This window comes from Hemibagrus wyckioides, linkage group LG08 (assembly GCF_019097595.1).
Source record: "Hemibagrus wyckioides isolate EC202008001 linkage group LG08, SWU_Hwy_1.0, whole genome shotgun sequence".
Classification (NCBI taxonomy): Eukaryota; Metazoa; Chordata; class Actinopteri; order Siluriformes; family Bagridae; genus Hemibagrus; species Hemibagrus wyckioides.
Genome location: NC_080717.1, coordinates 6,562,785 through 6,582,782, shown reverse-complemented (window position 1 = coordinate 6,582,782; position 19,998 = coordinate 6,562,785). Strand labels below are relative to the sequence as shown.

The following is a 19,998-nucleotide window of genomic DNA, read 5'->3' as shown; positions in this document are numbered from 1 at the left end:
TAAAACTGCGCAATTGAGGGGTTAAGGGCCTTGCTCAAGGGCCTAGCAGTGGCAGCTTGGTGGACCTGGGATTTGAACTCACAACCTTCTGATCAGTAGTCCTTGAACACCTTAAACACTAAGCTATCACATTCTTGTTTTGCTCATTTCAAGAGCGAGAGAAAAAACCTGGTACAGAGAACAGCAGTTTTTACGTCCGCTACAACAAACATGATTACAGGAAACGTAACTGGCCTCCATTTCATATCACACCACACTGTGTTTATTGTGTTTTTTTTCCATTCACAATAATCACACGATGACACAATAACAAATACTTTATGATGACATCACAGTTTCTTTCAGATCTACAATCAAAGGTAGAAATCATGTTGTCTTTCTACTGAGCTGAAAAACTTATAAAAACACACTATATCCACAATCCATTTTAGACACATATGCAAACCTGTGAAGATTCTGTGAAGTGTTTGAAAAAGTAACCCCAGAAATCTGTTTATTCTTGTATATTATTTTACAATGTCTATTTAATTCACATCTCCTCTAAACACATCCCTTTATTTAATCACTCAGTTTTTTTTCTTCTCCATCGCTGCCACTCTGGCCTCCAGGCTCGTCATTCGACTTTCCAGGCCCGTCAGGTCTGGCCCACACTTCATTGCAGTGGCTACACTCCACGCAGCCGTGCACATCACCAGCAGGAACAAACGCGCAACCGTGGTTTCAGAGGAAGCTTTCGGATCGCTGATGATCCGACTGAAGATCACCACGACCACGATGATCTTCAGCATCCAGAATCCTCGCCTTAACAAGGTTACAGCTAAACGCAATACGGCACACAGCAGCCAGTAACTAATCACCACCAGTAGTATCCACTTTGCCGCAACGGCCATGCCCTCAGGGGTGAAGTGAGGGATTGATACAGGATCTAGAGAATCAAAAAAAAAGTTAGAAAAGAAAATGAAAACTGCTTTAAATAGTTTTGAACTTCGGGGTTTCAGGGATTTATCAATTTCAGGGAAAGATTTATTGTTAAAATAAATAAATAATCTTATTAAGATTAATTTCCTCACATCACACCCACTCCACTCTTACTGTTCTCTTAACTGTTTAGTCTTAAACACAAATTTGATATAGAAATATGCACGTTTTCCCATTTTGTTCTTATTTTCTTCCTTTTTATTCCCCTGTATTATCTAACATTCTAAATTTAAATTAAATTTATATTTACGCCATTTGGCAGATCCAGAGCGACGTACACGAGGGCTTTAAAGTCTACATTCATTCTGGTTCACAGACTAAGAATACTGTCACCAAACCAAGTGCTAGTTTAAGTAGGTAAGTTTTTGGATGTTACTGGAAGACTGTCAGAATAGTCTTAATGCAGGTCTTTCTTGTTCCCTGAGAGATGGCTGGACCAGTAAAGAGACTATCAAAATCAAATTAAAATCTTTTACTTACTACTGTATCGATTATCTGATTTTGTTTGTTTCTTTTTTTCTTGTAAATTTACAGTGTTCTTAGGTACCATGTAAATTGCCTATTATTATTATTACTATTAATACTATTACTATTAGTAATAGTGATAGGCCTCCTGGTGGTCCAGTGGCAGGATTCTGTGCTCTCAATGTCACAGCCCAGGATCGATTGATTGATCTATCTATCTATCTATCTATCTATCTATCTATCTATCTATCTATCTATCTATCTATCTATCTATCTATCTATCTATCTATCTATCTATCTATCTATCTATCTATCTATCTATCTATCTATCTATCTAATAGCAAGTGGTAAAAAGTCCTTAGCTGCACTTAGATACCATTCCTATCTCTATTCTCTCTCTCTCTCTCTCTCTCTCTCTCTCTCACACACACACACACACACTGAGATTACACATCAGTAGTTTCTCAAACATTCTTTCGCACACAAGCCTGAACTCTGAACCTTCCTGTGTGTGTCTGTGTGTGTGTGTGTGTGGACTAAAATCGATTCACATTCAGCCTGGAAGTGAACAGTGTGAATCATTTCTTTCTACACAACAAACCTCTGAATCTTCAACCAAACGTTTTTATCTTGTTAACCAAGTGAAGCCACTCACCACCTACTCCAGTGGCACGCAGAATCTCAGCCACGTAAACAGCGATGACGTTGAGGCCACCGGCAGCACCTTCTGCTACAAACTGCAGTGCCATGTCCAAGAACTACCAAAAACAGGGTGGAAAAAAAAGAGGGAGAGAGTGTGTTTAAGAGGCTTCAGGTCAGATCTGACAGCATGGCGGAACAGTGTGACAAGTGTGAATCAGAACGAAACCTTCTTTATTTATCCACACACAGATAACAGAAGCAGAGCTGAAGTACTTCGGCGATCATTAACCAGACACTGCTTTCCACATAATGAGCATTCAGAAGAGACGAGAAAAGCATCGGGGTTTGAATGTGTTACGTAGATGATCGGAATCTAGATCCAGTCAGGATGTTTGATTGCTTAGTTTTGGACTGAAACAGCAAGGCTAATAAGTAATACAACACATTATCAAGTCATTTCAAGCAAAATGAAGACTTTTATGCAGACTTGCTGATAAGGGTTTGTCAAAGAATGCAGAAAACTATACTGTGTAGCCATATTGGACTTGCAGAATCACTTCTTCTCATCCTGAACCCAAAACATCATCATTTCATTGCCACCTCACAGCTTGTGGTTTGACCCAGAGTCTGGGGTTGACCTGTATCCCCATTATAGATTTCCTCCAGGTTCTCTGGTTTCCTCCATCCTCCCAAAAACATAGTGGTAGGTGGAAAGACTGCTCTAGATTGCTTCTATGTGGAATGAGTGGGGAAATATGGCAATAGCAGGGGTAGTAGTAGCTCAGTGGTTAATCTAGCCATGGGTGTCACAGTGCAGTGACTTCAGTGTCGGTCCCAAGCCCGGATAAACAGAGAGGGTTGCGTCAGGAAGGGCATCCGGTGTAAAACATTTGCCAAACTTAATCATGCGAATCATCAGTACTTAAATGAGGATATGAAGCTAGTGGGTGCAAGTGTTGAGGATGCAGAAGATAGGGATAGGTGGAGAGAGACGATTCGCTGTGGCCACCCCTGAAGGGAAAAGCCGAAAGAAGAAGAAGAAGTAGTAGCTCATTGGTTAAGATGTTGCTTAGAAGGTTGAGGCCTTACAGCTCCAGAGAAATAATATAAGTCTTGTCAAACATACATGCTTTTACTTGTTTGTCAATTTCATTAGGTACACCCTAACCAGGCACCTTCTACCTCGTCTTTCAATAGTGGACCAATCACAGCACTGCAGTGACGCTGACATAGTAGACAATATGAGGGTAAGAGAGTTATAAAGACCACAGTGTAACTACAGGATTACATTTTTAGCATTTTGGCAGATCCAGTGCAACTTACAATTCACCTCATTTCATACAACTGAGCAACTGTGCTCAGGGGCCCAGCAGTGGCATCTTTAATAGACCTGGGATTCAAACTCACAATCTTCCAACACCTTAACCACTAAGCCCCCATTAAATATACAGATAATAGTATATAAATTGCTCAGATTTGATAGTGATAGAGAACAATCTCTGGACATGAGCTACACTCTGTAACTGTACATTTGCAGAAAGGGAGTGTCTCATAAGAAGGCTAGAAGGGTTTCAAACCTTCAGCAATGCTGCTGGACCTGTAGATACAATGTAGGTAAACTCGATAAACCAGCGGCACACAGTCACTGCGTTCAAAGTGTATTAAGGCTTGTAAGAAAGATCACTGTGTGCAGACAAGACAGAATAATGAACACACACACACACGCTAGCGTTCCTGCTACAAGGTCAGCTACATACTAAACTAGGTTTAAGACCTGTTATAAGAACACACACACACTAAATAAGACACAGTGCACCAAAGCCACCAGACGTTTTCCTCATACTCATTAATTCCATAATTCCATGATTGCTTTTTATATGGATTGCCACACCAAAGTTAGACCAGGACTCTTGATACAATACATTTAGTACCAGTGCAAGCAGTTTTATAATACAGCAGCTACCATGCCAGTGTCATTGCTTTGCACCACCCAAATATCATGGTACCAGTGTTGGAAAAATTTGCAGCCTGGCATTAGCAAAATGATTAGATTTATGTTTGGGGGGACAAAGTTAGGGAGGCCAGATTAAGATGGTTTGGACATGTTTAGAGGAGGGAGAGTGAGTAGGAGAATGTTGGACATGGAGCTGCCAGGCAGGAGGCAAAGAGGAAGGCCAAAGAGGAGGTATATGGATGGAATCAATGAAGATATGAAGCTAGTGGGTGCAAGTGTTGAGGATGCAGAAGATAGGAATAGGTGGAGAGAGATGATTCACTGTGGCGACCCCTGTAGGGAAAAGCCCAAAGAAGAAGAAATATAAGAGGCGTGGATTGGTTTACTGCTCATGCTGTGAGCGGCCATGTTGATTTGACATCACTTGGTAAACTCAAGGTAGGAGACCATCCCATGTCCCTGAATAGGAAATCCGAGTCGAGAGGCCATTTTTCTTTGCTTTGCTTCCTAGTCGGAGATTAGGATCAGGAGAAGGTTGTGGCCTCACAGCTCCAGAAAAAAAAAAATCTTGACAAATAAATCCAGACATACATGCTTGTACTTGTTTGACATTATTAGGTACACCCTAACCATAACCAGGCTTCCTCTTGGTAAACTCAAGGTAGGAGACCGTCCTATGTTCCTGAATAAGAAAGTTGAGAGGGTGGTTTCTTTGGGTTTCTCCTAGTCGGAGCTGGGGTTACACCCTGAAATCGAAGGCAGCATTTGCTTTCAATCTCCCAGTTTGATGTCTTGTGAGTTGGCAAATAAATAAATAAATAATAAAATAAAATAAAATAAAATAAAATAAAATAAAATAAAATAAAATAAACAAACAAATAAATAAATGGAAAAAGTTTATTGTACTTAAAAATATATGTGAAAAAATGTGTATAAAAAACATGTATAATAACTTCCCTGTCTCAAAAATTAATTTTACTTACCAACAAACATTTTGTGGTTGTGTGTTCTCCGATGATCGAGTCCACATGGAGGCGCAGACTCTCCCCCACATCGGTCAGTATGTAGCTGAGTCTGAATGTGTCCTGCACTGGCTGATTTCCCCCTTCACACCCCACAGTCAGCACCGTGAGCACTATCAGCCCCACACCGAGCAACTTCAGCCTGACTGCGCTCTCAGTACATCCAGCACACGAAATCATCTTTAAACAAAGTCTCTTGTGCAAATAAAACCAAGCAATAAAATCGACTGAAACTCTACTTCCGAAACAGCCAGACCTGGTAACTTCATCTAACCACAAACTCTACTGTCAGGCTTCATGCGTCATAAATCAGCCCTTCCAAAATAAATCCAGATGACAAGGGAGAGACGATCTATTTCAGTGAGGAGGATTTCGATGTCAGAGCGTGTTCAGGTTTCAGTGAAGAAAATAAAAATCCCAGCAGGAAATCATATCGTGATCCGATTCATCCATGCAGATCCATGCACTGCATTAACAGCATTATTATTTTATAGGCTAGAAGTCAGAAAATAACTTCAGAGTAATCCTTACAATGGCTTTATTAGGCAGGCTGAAATGAAAGATCCTTTGGTTTAATTCTTGGAAGAGAAATACAGTTTATAGCAAATAAAACGCAATAGAAAAATAGAAATATTTCTCAGTTGTCCTTCCAAGAGAAGTCTGATTTCTAGTTTCTCGCGCCTTTTGGCAAGTGTGAACACAGTGCAGGTTAAACCGGTTTAACTTCCAGTAGGAGTGAGTGAGGCGGACCAGAGAGCAGGAAGAAAAACACACTCTTATTTAATGCATGATGCTGCTTGTGACAATAATTTACATCAACCTGTCCCAGATGGAGAATTTGTAATCGTGAGATCCTCATTTAAGGGCAGCCACAAGCTCCATCGAACAGTAGAGCATTAGGTTCTCAACCTTACTTACACTAGATGAGAGAAAAAAACTGTTTAATTAAAACAACTGAACAAGCAATACACCGATCAGGCATAACATTATGACAACCTGTGTTGGTCCCCGTTTTGCTGCCAAAACAGCCTTGACCCGTCCTGCACTGTGTATTCTGACACCTTTCTATCAGAACCAGCATTAACTTCTTCAGCAGTTTGAGCAACAGTAGCTCGTCTGTTGGAACGGATCACACGGGCCAGCCTTTGCTAGCCACATGCATCAATGAGCCTTGGCCTCCTATGACCCTGTCGCCGGTTCTCCACTGTTCCTTCCTTGGACCACTTTTGATAGATACTGACCACTGCAGACCGGGAACACCCCACAAGAGCTGCAGTTTTGGAGATGCTCTGATCCAGTCGTCTAGCCATCACAATTTGGTCCTTTGTCAAACTCGCTCAAATCCTTACGCTTACCCATTTTTCCTGCTTCTAACACATCAACTTTGAGGACAAAATGTTCACTTGCTGTCTAACATATCCCACCCACTAACAGGTGCCATGATGAGGAGATCATCAGTCTTATTCACTTCACCTGTCACTGCTCATAATGTTATGGCAGAAAAATGTGGACAACTGACCATATGTGCTTGGGGAACATAACCTCTGCTCTTCTGGGAAGACTTTTCAACTAGATTTTTAAAAAATAGGTAGAAATAGAAATAAGCGATGGATGCATCTGTGACAGCAGGACCACAGTCCTCAAATGAAGGACAAAAAAATACAGGAGCTCTAGGAGACACAGCAACCACTTCAGTAAATGTGCATACACACACACACACATCTTAGACCATGTCCAAGACGTCATCTAAGGAGGTCTAAGGTGTAAGAGGAGTGTATAATGCTTTCCCATGTTCATGTGGGTTTCTTTTAGATTCCTCCTCCCATTTTCCAAAAGCATGAGGATAGACAGATTGGTGTGTTTGTGTGTGGGGTATGGTGCAATAGACTGGCATACTGAGCCTACTGTACCTGAGATAGACTCCAGATTCAACGGGGGGGGGTATTAAACCCTTGAAAAGGAGATCGCTCAAAGAAATAACTCAATAAATCATATGCACAGTTGGACAGCAATTTAATGAATTGCAAATGATCAACCAACATAACTAGGCAGTTTTCAAAATAAAAAAAAAGTACAAAAACACAACACCAATCATCAGTTGAGAAGACTGCAGATCAACGACTAGAAGCCTGTCAGGCAGTTCTTTTTCAGAGGAAGTCTCTAGCTTATCACTAATGTCCTTGTTCCGGTGGAGCAAACCTGGCTGACGTGGAATGGAGAGCAAGAGCAAGTCGCCAGACTACAAGCAGCAGGTCAGGTCCGAGGTGATCAGTCGTGATAGGTGCAAGATATCATGCCGCGTTTATCCTTCTATTAACTTAAACAGCGAGCTTCATAGTCAGCTGGTAACCAAGCAAATGTAAAGGAATGTGGAGTTTCAGCTGATGGTGGCTGGCGTTAACGGACAACAGAGCACTTCACAGCAAATCCATTTATATCTAACGATCAGCTCATTCAGTGGGATAAGATGATGGTAGCCAGCCTATCCGATGTAGATTCGGTGGAAATCGTTTGCCCCGAAGGCGGCGTTGCACTTCGGGCACTTCCTCTGGCGTGTATCGTAACGCGTCTTCACACACTCGAAGCAGAAGACGTGGAAGCACTTTGTCAGCACAGCATCCTTTACACGAGAGTTGCAGCATGGACATGTCAAACGGGCCTGCAAGAACAAGAGACGTTCGTTATCGTCAGCTCTAGCTGTGCTAAAGCTCAACTACACCCACAAACCAAAAATTCCTTACCTTGTATTCGTTAATTTCCTCATTAAGAATCTCATCACCGTTGCGCATGCTCTCAGCAGGTTTCTTGGCTTTCTCAATCTTCCTGCGCAGTTTGGATATGTCCTCCTAATGAAGCAAAAGATCCATGTTAACACACGCATCCATTTCCTTCCTAAATACTAAATAAATTTTTTGCCTGATTTCGGTATATTTCAGTTGGTCAATAATTATGGCATCACTGTCCAGTTCTAAATGGCTGTTAGATCACTGTATGTGTACCTGTGCACGGCGGGCATTGAAGGACTCTTTCTCTCTGGAGATGCTGTTCTCGATCACCTCCTCACGGACCTCTTTAAGCCTCTGCTGCACTTCTTCCAGCTGAGAACGTAACTCCTCTGATAGCTGTGCAGACTCTTGCGACTGGGTACACAAGCATTTTGTTAAACTCCAAACTGTGTACAGAATTTAGCTGACATTTTTGTGTAATGGAGAAATATCATAAGCCCTGAAAAGTCTGCATTAACACTTGTGCACAGTCTCACACACACACACACTGTGATGAGTGTACCTTGCGTTTGTTCATGTCCAGAGCTTGTGTACGCAGAGCCAGTTCTCTCTCTGCAGCACTAATAGTGCCCTGCAGGAGGCGCTCTTTTTCCTCTAGCTTCCTCACAACCTGAAGCTGAGCATCCACCTGAGAGACAGAGAGAAAACTTTACCATATATATATCATATAATCAACAGCGGAACCCAGTACGGTTTCCAGATTCGCTCACTTGTGTTTTCAGTGTGAGCAATTGGTCAGCCAGCTCTTCTTTTTCTTCTTTCAGGAGCTTGTGGATCTGGTTGGATTTAATGCGCTCGCTCATTAGCTTGAAGTTGGCATCGTCCTTCTCGCGGAGCTGCTGCATCAAGCGAATGTTCTGTTCCTGCATGTCCTCAAAGGCCTGTCCAGTGACGTCCATCTCACTCAGCAATGCGTCCTCCTCCTGAGCAAAACACAATACACCAGCTATTATTAGCAGTGCTACTGGAATACTGTTAGACAGCTGACGAATTAATGAAAAACTGGATTGCTCTAGAGGCAGGACATTTATTTTCCTAGCACAATTTTGATCATCTGTCTAACGAAAATGTTTTACAAATGTCTTTATATCATCTAATTATTAATTACACACAGTGCTTGGACTTACGAAACTAGTTACTATGTGGATCACAACTTTGTCAAAGTTTAGCATCTTTTTTTATTACTCATATAATAACAATAACAATCACGCCTGCACACATACACAGAAACTACACTTAAAAATGATTAACCACACACACACCTGCTTGGCAAGGGAGAGTTTCTTGTTGAGGATGTCGATCTGTTCCTCCACTAAGCGGATCTTTCTCAGAGCTTCCTCGTCAGCCATCTTCTTTCCTTCCCTCCTCTCCCGCTCCTCCAGATCCCGCAGACGTTGACGTAGTTCCTCTGCCTGAAACACACACACACCCAGTGACAAACTTCACGTTTCATTTTCCTGTAATTAGAAATATATATGGATTCGTGTGTGATAGAGATTTTCTGTATATACTTCAGCTTTCAACTTTTTCTCTGCAGCCATCAGTTGCACCTTGTCCCTCTGTTCTTTTGGGGCAGAGCGATACATGTCCAACAAGAGCTTCATCTCTCTCTGAGACTCCTGGGCCTTCCTATATAATTAACAAGTATATAACACTAAACATCATTTATAATCACAACTGCGTTTTAGTAATCAATAAGCTCATCAGCGCAACTTACTTAAGCTCCACCCTGACAATTTTCAGTTGCTCCACTTCCTTTCTCTTTGGCCCTCCAATCACAGCGCAGCGTTCAGTTGGCGTGTCGTCCGACTGACTGCTGCTAGTGCCCGGTTTCTCCTTTTCCTCCTTTACTGCCACACGAGTTAACCTCTCTCTCTCTTTCTGATCTTTCTCTTTTTCTTTCTTCTCCTCCTTCTCTTTTTCCTTGTCTTTCTCCTTGTCTTCTTCTTTTACTGTGCTTTCAGGTTCAGTTCCTGGCTCAGTCTTAATTGACACTCCTGAAAAAAAAAAATTGACACCCATAGTGACAAGCCCATCAAGTCACTTCTAATGTCAAAGGAGCAGCTATGAATTTTAATGGCAAATGGCAATTACAAAAAAAAGAGCTGAATATATTTTAGCCCCCTTTCTCTCAGCTACATCCCTCTGTTGAAATTATACACAGATCAGGCATAACATTATGAGTACTGAGAGGTGACGTGAATAACACTGATGATCTCCTCATCATGGCACCTGTTAGTGGGTGGGGTATATTAGGCAGCAAGTGTCCTCAAAGTTGATGTGTTAGAAGCAGGAAAAATGGACAAGCGTAAGGATTTGAGCGAGTTTGAGAAAGGGCCAAATTGTGCTGGTTAGACGACTGGATCAGAGCATCTCCAAAACTGCAGCTCTTGTTGGGGTGTTCCTGGTCTGCAGTGGTCAGTATCTATCAAAAGTATCCTTTAAGTCCTATAAGTATCCTTCAGGGATCTAGTGGAGTCCATGCCTCGACTTGTCAGGGCTGCTTTGGCAGCAAAAAGGGACAATATTAGGCAGGTGGTCATAATTTTATGCCTGATCAGTGAACATGCCTTGTGATCTGCTCTGATCCAGCTGGGGTCAGAGCTAATATCCAGGAGGGAACATGTAAAGACAAGCCAGTACGAAACATGCTCAAAACGTCCACTGCATGGAATTATTGCAAAAATATATATAAATAAATATATCGGAAGAGTTACAAATACAATGTATTAGAAAAGCAAATGCCAAAAATGTCTTTTAGTGAAGCATTACCAGTGGTAGTGGGCGTTGCTGAATCGTTATCTGACCCCGCTTTCACTGCGACATCGGATGTGGCAGACGTTAACACGGAGGCAGGTTCTTCTTTTATTTCCATCTCTGTGCTTGATTGTGATTGGACAGCAGGGTTACCCTTCGTGGCACGCAGCTATGACCAAAAAAAAAAGACCTGAATGTTTTCATTTATTTATAATACAAACATATGATTGGTTCAGGGTTTCTTACAGTATAGAGCACTGGGTATGTTGGATATCAAGTAAATCATTATAAATAAGAAAAAGTCTATTTTCTTTGTTTCTTGATTTGCTTTCTCTCCTCCACACTCTCGTTTAATCTCACGTTAAATGAATACTAATTCTTATGCGATATACGTGTGAGGAAACACTATATTGACTGCAGGTCTCCCTGACCTGGTTGAGCTCTTGCTGGGCCTCTCGGAGTCGGAGTTTGAATTTGACCACCTCTCCCTTCATCTGCTGGTTGTGCGTCTGCAACGTGCTGATAAGGTGACGCATCTCCCGATTTATTGGACCTTGTGGAGAAGGGAAAATACAAAACCTTAGAAAAACACATTGGGAGTGCTGAAGGACGGCATGCCAGTTAAACGTCACACCAAGCTGTGGAGCATACAAGTGAGTGTTACCTGCTTGCTCGTTGGCGGCGAGCGTTTGCTCAAACTCAATCCTCAGCATCTCGTACTCCTTGCGCACTTGAGCCAGGGTGTCTTCCAGCTGAATAACTTCAGTACGAACTTTGCGCTGCAGAGACACTTCATCATTCTGAGAAACACACACAAAATGAAGACAAAATGTTAGCAGTAAGCCTCCATTAAAGCCATGATAAGTAGTAATAAGCCCATAAATCTTCCACTGCAAATACCTCCATGTGGTCGAGCTGGCGAAGACGGGCAGCTCTGGTTGTGTTCAGACGAGCTCTGGTCTCATCTAGCTGGGCCTTCAGTACTAGAGATTCGTTATAAAGCACAGAGAACTGGGACTGCAGACACCGATACTCTGCCGTCTCTCTCACCATCCCCTCAGCCCTGCACATGAGCTCCATCTGAGAGAAACGTACATACACACCACCATCAAAAAAGTTCCTCTATGCCAGCAACATTATGTCATGAATAACACACACTGTAGTTTGTCCCTAAAAAGGTTTCTGTGGCAGAAATACAGCTTATGGATGTGAATGAATGTCTACCTTCATGTTGTTGTTCTCCTGGACAACTGTCTGCAGGTCCTGCTGTAGTTTCTGCAGCTCACTAAGCCGGTTCTCTGCTAACTCTCTGTTCTCCTCCAGCTCACTGTTCATCTCCTCAAACTTGAAAAGAAGGTAGCAAGAAGGAGTCAAATCGAAGCCATATTAATGACTAATAATTGACACTACTTACATACCATCTTAAAGGTTATTACAAGTTTCTAAAGAAAGCTTTGGACACCAATAGATAAACTATGAAAATCAAATAAAAAAAGCACTTACCTTTCTCTTGTTGATCGTGATGGTCCCACACACACTACTAGCCTCACCGCATACTTTATAGCCTTTACTATTTAGCTGAAGTAAAGAAAATCAAAGACATACGTCAGCAACATGGTAGATACTCCACACTTAAACCTCATATAAACAGACATATTCACCACACACACACACTCACCCTCTCAAGCACTTCCCCTAGATGTGTGTTGAGACGGTTTTCCCTGCGGCGGATCTTCTCCGTGTCCCACTGCAGTTCCTCTATCGACACCTGAAGTTCACTTATTCGGTTATCAGCGCGACTAGCAGCACGCGCCAGGGAACGAGACTGAAAGGTATCCGCACATGCAGATAAGCAAAATCATCAATTTGTAAAATTCAGTGATTTTCATACAGGCTCAGATAAATACTAACATGAGCAATCCTAAACATTTGATCTTATCAGAAATGCCATAATCAATGAATATACATGAATATGCAAACTGTAAACAAATTCCTGCCATGTTAAATAGCACAATTTGAAACTGAAGCCAAACGTGTGACCTTTATTCGGACACCACAAACTGAACTCCCCAAATTAAGCTTCTTTGCAATGTAAGTGTATTAACATAAATGGACAAAACTGTGCCAATTTCTTTTCTTTTCTTTTTTTTTTTAGGAACATTAAAAAATCTGGTATTGTCATCAGTATAGACACAGAACAGAAGCCCAATATGTGACTGAAAAATAACAAAACATACAGAAATTTTCTATCTCACAAAAATGCTCTCTCACCTCACTGGTCATGTGACTATGTTTTTGTTTGAGGTCATCTGTCAGCTGACGAAGACGTTCATTCTCGTTGGTCAGTAAGGTGTTGAGGCGAGCAGTGATTTCTAAAAGGCTACTATCTGTGAATATCAAGAACACACAAGTAACATGTAATTTTCCCAAGAAAACACACTATTTAACAAACTGTAAACAGACACTAAGCTTTTTTAAAGACATTACAAACCACTGTACAGTACACTAATATGAACAATCCTACAGTGCACCTCTCACCTGAGTCAGAATCCCAGTCCTTCTTAAGTTGATCTACAGTGGTCTTTAAGCTCTCGCAAATCTCTATCACACAACTGGCCTGTTTACAACTGGACTCCACCCTCTCCTTTAGCTCCGCCTCCATTTCCTCAGTGCTACTACTGGCCAACATGGCAAGAAACGAGCTCGCTCCCTCTCCTTGTGAACCTGAAAGATAAAAGTTGTGCATTTACAACATGGTCCGTGTCATGAGACAGCAGTGTCATCACTATCCGTGCAGATTTTGAACCGTCATTTACCTCTGTCCTTTGCTCTCTCCTGATTAGAATCTCCATCTGGCTCCGGTGTCCCTGGCTTTAGGCTCCGCCCCTCACCAGGCTGGCTGTCCACTGGCTGGCTTCCTGACTGGTCGTAGCGGCGAGCAATTGACCTCATGTTCTCGTCAAACTACAAGCAGAAGTGTGAGGAAGATGAATGGGGTCCAAATTAACAAATATATGCAAATTGTGAGTGTTATGTGAGTAATGAGTTTAAAACAAAAACTGTTACGGGTTAAAAGATAATGTCCAACAAGAAAGTTGAACATAAAGCACATTAAAAAACAAAACATTTACTAATAATGAAACATTTAAGCGGGCTTTAGCTCATTTAAAATTTAACAAGGTTTTTCATATCGTTACTTGCTCATAAATATGCACCAATGTGCAACAATTTTACAAATATATCAGACTGTATTATGTTTCTATTTAAATTGTATTTTCATTAAGGAGCTTTATCGCAAAGCCTGAACAAGTTTTCCTGATCTATGTCAGTTACATAGTCTTATGCCTGAGCACCTCAAGATCTATACAAAATGTAAGAGATGCCATATATGCTGAAGGAGTTTAGATATTTTTGTCCTGGATATTCCTCAGGCATCAAGCCTTTCACAGTAAAAGATGTGATCAGAATAAATAAAACACAGGTTCATCCCAAATTTTAAAATCTCAATGGATTTCCTTTAATGTTTTAGCAGACACAATATGTTCATTTGGCAAGCCATGAATCTTGCATATGGAATAAGGTGACACCATGGTCGCTGGGGACATGGTATAAATATAGATAAATTATATTTGCAGTCTACTTACCTGGTTCCAGTATCTGTTAAGGATAAGTAAGCTTGCATCATCGGTAGCCTGGCGAGTCTCGAGCCTTTCCACTCGTTCCCTCAGTTCATCTTCTATAACCTTAAAACAGAAAGACAGAATATACATGCCTAACTGATCTAGGATTCCTAGTGATCACAATTATGTGTATATGGTATAAATACACGTACCTGTCTTTGGTCCAAGGCCTCCCCCAACTTTCTGTTTTTCATCTGCAGTGCTTTAATATCCTGTTCCTCCTGTAAACACACACACACACCCAGTGACATAATAGTTAAATAATCAATGACAGACCCACAAAAATAGAAAAGCAGACGCAGTAATTAAAAGCATTTGACAGACAAATAAAGATGAGCTAGGAAACAAAAATCGCTGACAAATGGTAACAGAGGAAAGGCAGATGTTTTCATGGATGACCAGCTGCTCTAGGATAAGGACAAGTGAAAAAGCACTGAGACAGACACATCAATATTGAAACCACACACAACTGGAGCAAACAGCCTAGAGAAATTTCTCTTTTGTTTCCTCATGCAGAAGTAAATAACAGTATCATCTATACCTTACTATCAGTACTGCAGTTTAAATATCATGCTGCCTGTTATTATACAGAAGTACATCTAATGTTTCATGAATTAACAGATGGTGTTACTTTCATTACTTGCATTCTAAAGCAGATTTGTAGCACCAGCATAAAATTAAAGAATAAAAATCACACTATGCACAACTGACAACATTAAGCGTAAAAAATTGTGTACATTTGATTTGTCACCATATTATTCCATTAAATACATACACTGATCAGGCACAGCATTATGTCCACCTGCCTAATATTGTGTTGGCCCCCCTTCTGCTGCAAAAACAGCCCTGACCCATCATGCACTGTGTATTCTGACACCTTTCTATCAGAACCAGCATTAACTTCTTCAGTAATTTGAGCAACAGTAGCTCGTCTGTTGGATCGGATCACACGGGTCAGCCTTCGCTACTCATGTGCATCAATTAGCCTTGGCCGTCCATGACCCTGTCGCCGGTTCACCACTGTTCCTTCCTTGGTCCACTTTTAATAGATACTGACCACTGCAGACCAGGAACACCCCACAAGAGCTGCAGTTTTGGAGATGCTCTGATCCAGTCGTCTAGCCATCACAAGTTGGCCCTTTGTCAAACTCGCTCAAATCCTTACGCTTGTCCATTTTTCCTGCTTCTAACACATCAACTTTGAGAAATTGTTCACTTGCTGCCTAATATATCCCACCCACTAACAGGTGCCATGATGAGGAGATAATCAGTGTTAGTTACTTCACCTCTCACTGCTCAGAATGTTATGCTTGATCGGTGTACACGTGTCAAACATTTCTTCAACCGTCTCCATCTCTCAAACAATATCAGACTGACAAGCCTTCATCACTCATCTGAGCTGCTTCATCCATGGAGAAATATCTCCATACCATTTACTACTATTCACTATATTGACTCCATGAATTAAAATCTTTACAGACGTCACACACACAGAGACCACATAGCTCACCGAGTTGGACACGCCCCCCAGTTTGATGACCGTTTCCACGGCATTGCTTGCCCCTGTGCTGAGACCCTCGCCTCCGTCTCCTCCCTCTTTGTCTCTCCTTTTCTCTGGGGGAGCACCAGTGGAGCTGCTGGGATCACACGGCCGCTTCTGAGCAGACATCCTGTAACTCCGGCTGTCCCTCTGCAACACAATAGAACAAATTTTAAGAACACTGGTTAGATCCAAAACTGAAGCATAGAGCATTTGGGATAGAGCTTTTGTTTTGTAGTCAAACCAGTAATATCCCAGCAAACATGGTATGTTTCCCTATATAAACTCCTATATAATAGATGACAGGATCCCCTAAGGTTCTCAAGCCAGCTATTACATCTTGCCTCCAGAGACTTGGAACGAGAATAAACTAGATTGACTTTTGCACCCAAAAGAAATGGAAGGCAAATGAATAAATAGTTGAAGAAACTCCACAGATTCCCAGATAGCTGAACATTCCCAAGCCAGCTGTAACATGGAACGTCATCAGCGAATCCTGGGTCGGGGACTGACAATAGAGAAGTGTTATGTAGAGAAGTGGTATGTTTCCCTAACGTTAACATTTCAGGAACCATTTCATAACATTCTGGGAATCTTCTATTATGGTTAATGAAGCAAGTGCTGTTTCGGAAACTTTAATACACCTTCTATAATGTTATTAACAAATGATACTCAAGGTTGCTTTTAGGTGCTGTTTTTGCAATTCATGCCAGGACATCATGGCAAGACAAATACATTGGGCTATTATCTTTGTAACTATAAAATAACGTTATTTAAAGGTTACATGAACGTTAGGGAACGTTTTCTGAAATATAACACGACAAATCATGGACATATTTATGTACAGTAACTTACCCGGAGAAGTAATAGGTTATAATATTAAACTGTTTATAGAAAACCAAACACAAACGTTCATAAAACGTTCTGGACACCAATAAATGGGAATGTAAATATAAATAAAATTTATATAGAGAGCTCTGTCTGTCTGTCTCTCTCACACACACACGCACAATTTTTCACCTCTTAATCGTAGAAGTAAAATAAATAACCACATTTATTCCTCATATATTAACGTTATTCTAATCCTGTCTGATTTACTTATTTTTCTAAATAAATTCGAAGCTAGCGTCAGCTAATCAGGGACTAGCTTCAAATGCTAACTTCACGAGACTAAGAGGCTACGTTACTATAGAGCTCCAGTGGGCTATACTCTGTAGTATTATTATTATTACACAGAATATTTCTGGAAAATTATTCTTTTTATATGTCTTCATATAGTTCATTTATTATTCACGGAATTAATTCATTTCAAAATCATCTAGCAAGAGAGTTACCGCTGGCTAAGAGCCGGACTTCTTATCAGATATTAACCCACACGAAGGAAATAATTTAACACAAAATTCAAAGTTCAAATCCGCATATTAATACAATGCATAAAAAATACATTTTATACATACAAACCTCGCTTTAGTGTGTTTAAGTGTTCAGTTTCTAAATGTTGATGTTGCGGAACATTTGGGAGGATGGAGGGGGGGGGGGTGGCGAAGCAACCGGAAACGGAAATGGAGTCACTATATGAAAATGCTTACTAGTGTGCTAAATAGTGCTTATTACACACGGCTCCGTACTATTTTGGCATACTGCTTAGTGCGCTAGTATGTGAGTAGCCGGAGCCGGGATTTTCTATTGCTTGTTATTGGAGCGCCTTCTGGCGATGGGAGGTCTGTTTTCTTCCAAAAGCTTAATATCCGACCGCGTAGAGTTGATATAAAAAAGACTAGATTGCATTAACTATGCTTTAAAGCATAAAGGTCAATCCAAAACTCCTATATAATAGATGACATGATCCATAGAAGATCCCAAAGCCAGCTCTTGCATTGAATGCCTTCTGAGACTTAGACTTGAGGATAAACTGGATTGACTTTTGCAGCCAAAATAAAACGGAAGGCAAATTAATAAATAAATGAAGAAACAGATAGCTGGACATTCCCAAGCCAGACTAATGAATAAATAAATGAAGAAACTCTATCCCCACAGATTCCCAGATAGCTGGGCAGTCCCAAGCCAGCCGTGACATGGAATGTCGTCAGTGAGTCCTGGGTCTGTGACTGAGGATAGAGAAGTGTGGAATGATCTTCTCACCAAAAGATATATAAATGAATAAAGAAATGAATAAACTTCTGGGGTTCCTGGAAACTATGGCTCAGGGTTGAGAAGTTTGGACAGACCAAGGACCTACTGGGGACATTCCATGATATAGGAGAAGTGTGGACTCACCAAAATACATTTATTCATTTATCAATTCATTTTCTATCCACTTCTTTTGGTGAGAAGGTTAGTGTCACAGCTGTGAGTGTCACAGCTGATCCAAATACCCCTTGCTGCAGAACCAAAAGTCCAGGCGGTGGCGACATATCAGTGCTAGAAAAGAATGCTAGTTGTATGGGTCAAGGTAAGGGATAAGACAGGTTTATAAGAGGAGTTGGACCAGGTCCAGCTCCCTGCACTGGACCTTTGGTTCTGCAGTTAGGACTATCTCACCACCATGTTCTGTTTGTCCTCTAGGCATGAATAAAATGCCTATGAACTCTGTTCCTGCGTGATTTGCGACTCTTGTCCCAAGGTCCGGAGTCCATATTGTGAAACATTTTTGCTTTTTTACTATTTGGGTAATAGCGCAAACATCAGCACTCAGCTCTTTTACATCACTGCTGAGTGTTTGCTATTCTTTTCACTCTCAGCACCATTCATTAGCTGCATTGATCCTCTCTCATGTGCTCATATGATCACACCATCTATTGGGCAATGGTCCACCACCCTTACTGAATTTTTTTTTTATATATGTAAATAGCCACATTTCAGTGCTCTTTTTTTATCACGTATTATTGCATAGTTTTTTATCAAGCAGTAAAATCAAAAATTACATTTAGAACATACAATTCAGAAAAACAAATATTATTTTACTTCACTCTTCTTAAACAATACAGTGTACAAGTACAAGTCATTTGAGATTCTGCAAAACCCTTTTACATTACTTACATTTCACAAGTGTGTCAAAGCTCTGAAGGGTCAAATGCAATACTTACGCGCTTTTGAAATGCCCGTGGTACACACTGTGCATGTCAAAAAGGATCTGCCATAATAATAAGTCTTTCCTGATATAAAGTCCTTATTTGACCTTGTCAAAAAGAATAGTTTTAATACTGCATGAAGACAATTATTAAAACATGAATTCATCAAATCTGTGCAGCCCAGTGGTAAAGACTGAACACATGCAAGAAATTTCTATTGACTTTACTGGCATGACTATATAGTACAATGTATAAAAATATTGTTAATAACAATGACAATACTACTACAACTGCTACTGATACTACTACTACTACTACTACTACTACTAATAATAATAATGGGCAACACAGTGATGCAGTGGGTAGTTTTGCTACCTCACCTCTACAAGGCCGTCACTTCAAACCAAGTTCTCCTTGTGGTTGTGTGGCTTCCTCCTACCTTCCAAAAACATATGAAGTAGATGCAGTGGCTAGTCTAAATTACTGCTAGGCGTGTGTGAATGAGTGTGTGCTTGATCACCTGCAATGGACTGAAGTTTGCTACTACTACTACTACTACTACTACTACTACTACTACTACTACTAATAATAATAATAATAACATGTTAAATTCCAACAGTAATAATAAAATGTGCTTTGGGAGGCTGTGGGTTTTAGTAGGAGTGAGGATGTTTTTTCCACTGTCTTTCAGGTAATTTTGTCTGTACTTGATCAGGACATCTCTGCTCTTTATCACTGACAGTAAGTAGACATTTGGTCTTTGTTTAGGTTCTGATAACATTTATTTCCTCATAAAGTACAGCAACAAGACATTTAGTACGTTAAATAACAAGCAATAAATAAAAAATCCTGCATTTCTCCTTCTAAAAGTTGCATGGCCAGCCTTCGTCTCTTTGTTCCAAGCTGATCATTTTAAGATTGAATGAAATTTAATTTCTCTTTTATTTTTATTTTTCGCCTAGAAACCACGAGGATGCAAACTTTTGCACTTGACTATACAGCGAATGCTTCAACTTTACAGCATGCATTTTTAGTTTTTCGCCTAGGAGCCACGATGCACTCCAATGCATAACATCATGGCTGTAGGCTGGCCCTAAAAACAG

At 40.8% G+C, this 19,998-nt stretch overlaps 2 protein-coding genes across 2 annotated transcripts; both read right to left on the bottom strand.

Annotated features, from left to right (window-relative positions):
* Positions 1-7: 7 nt before the first annotated feature.
* si:dkey-74k8.3 (transmembrane protein 109) lies at positions 8-5,774 on the bottom strand. The gene is made up of 3 exons (XM_058396836.1): positions 5,023-5,774; positions 2,099-2,201; positions 8-925 (listed from the first exon to the last, which is right to left on the bottom strand). The coding sequence occupies exons 1-3, from the start codon at positions 5,239-5,241 to the stop codon at positions 567-569; spliced, it is 681 nt and encodes a 226-aa protein (XP_058252819.1). The 5' UTR covers positions 5,242-5,774; the 3' UTR covers positions 8-566.
* A 1,283-nt stretch (positions 5,775-7,057) lies between these two features.
* Positions 7,058-17,387, bottom strand: rnf20 (ring finger protein 20, E3 ubiquitin protein ligase). The gene is made up of 22 exons (XM_058397769.1): positions 17,286-17,387; positions 15,795-15,974; positions 14,437-14,505; positions 14,249-14,347; positions 13,421-13,568; positions 13,143-13,328; positions 12,876-12,991; positions 12,283-12,429; positions 12,108-12,182; positions 11,829-11,948; positions 11,505-11,684; positions 11,269-11,404; positions 11,036-11,157; positions 10,620-10,773; positions 9,565-9,844; positions 9,359-9,476; positions 9,110-9,259; positions 8,558-8,770; positions 8,350-8,475; positions 8,061-8,201; positions 7,803-7,907; positions 7,058-7,720 (listed from the first exon to the last, which is right to left on the bottom strand). Exons 2-22 carry the CDS (start codon positions 15,951-15,953, stop codon positions 7,544-7,546), a joined length of 3,021 nt encoding a protein of 1,006 aa, XP_058253752.1. The 5' UTR covers positions 15,954-15,974; positions 17,286-17,387; the 3' UTR covers positions 7,058-7,543.
* Between the last annotated feature and the right edge of the window lie 2,611 nt (positions 17,388-19,998).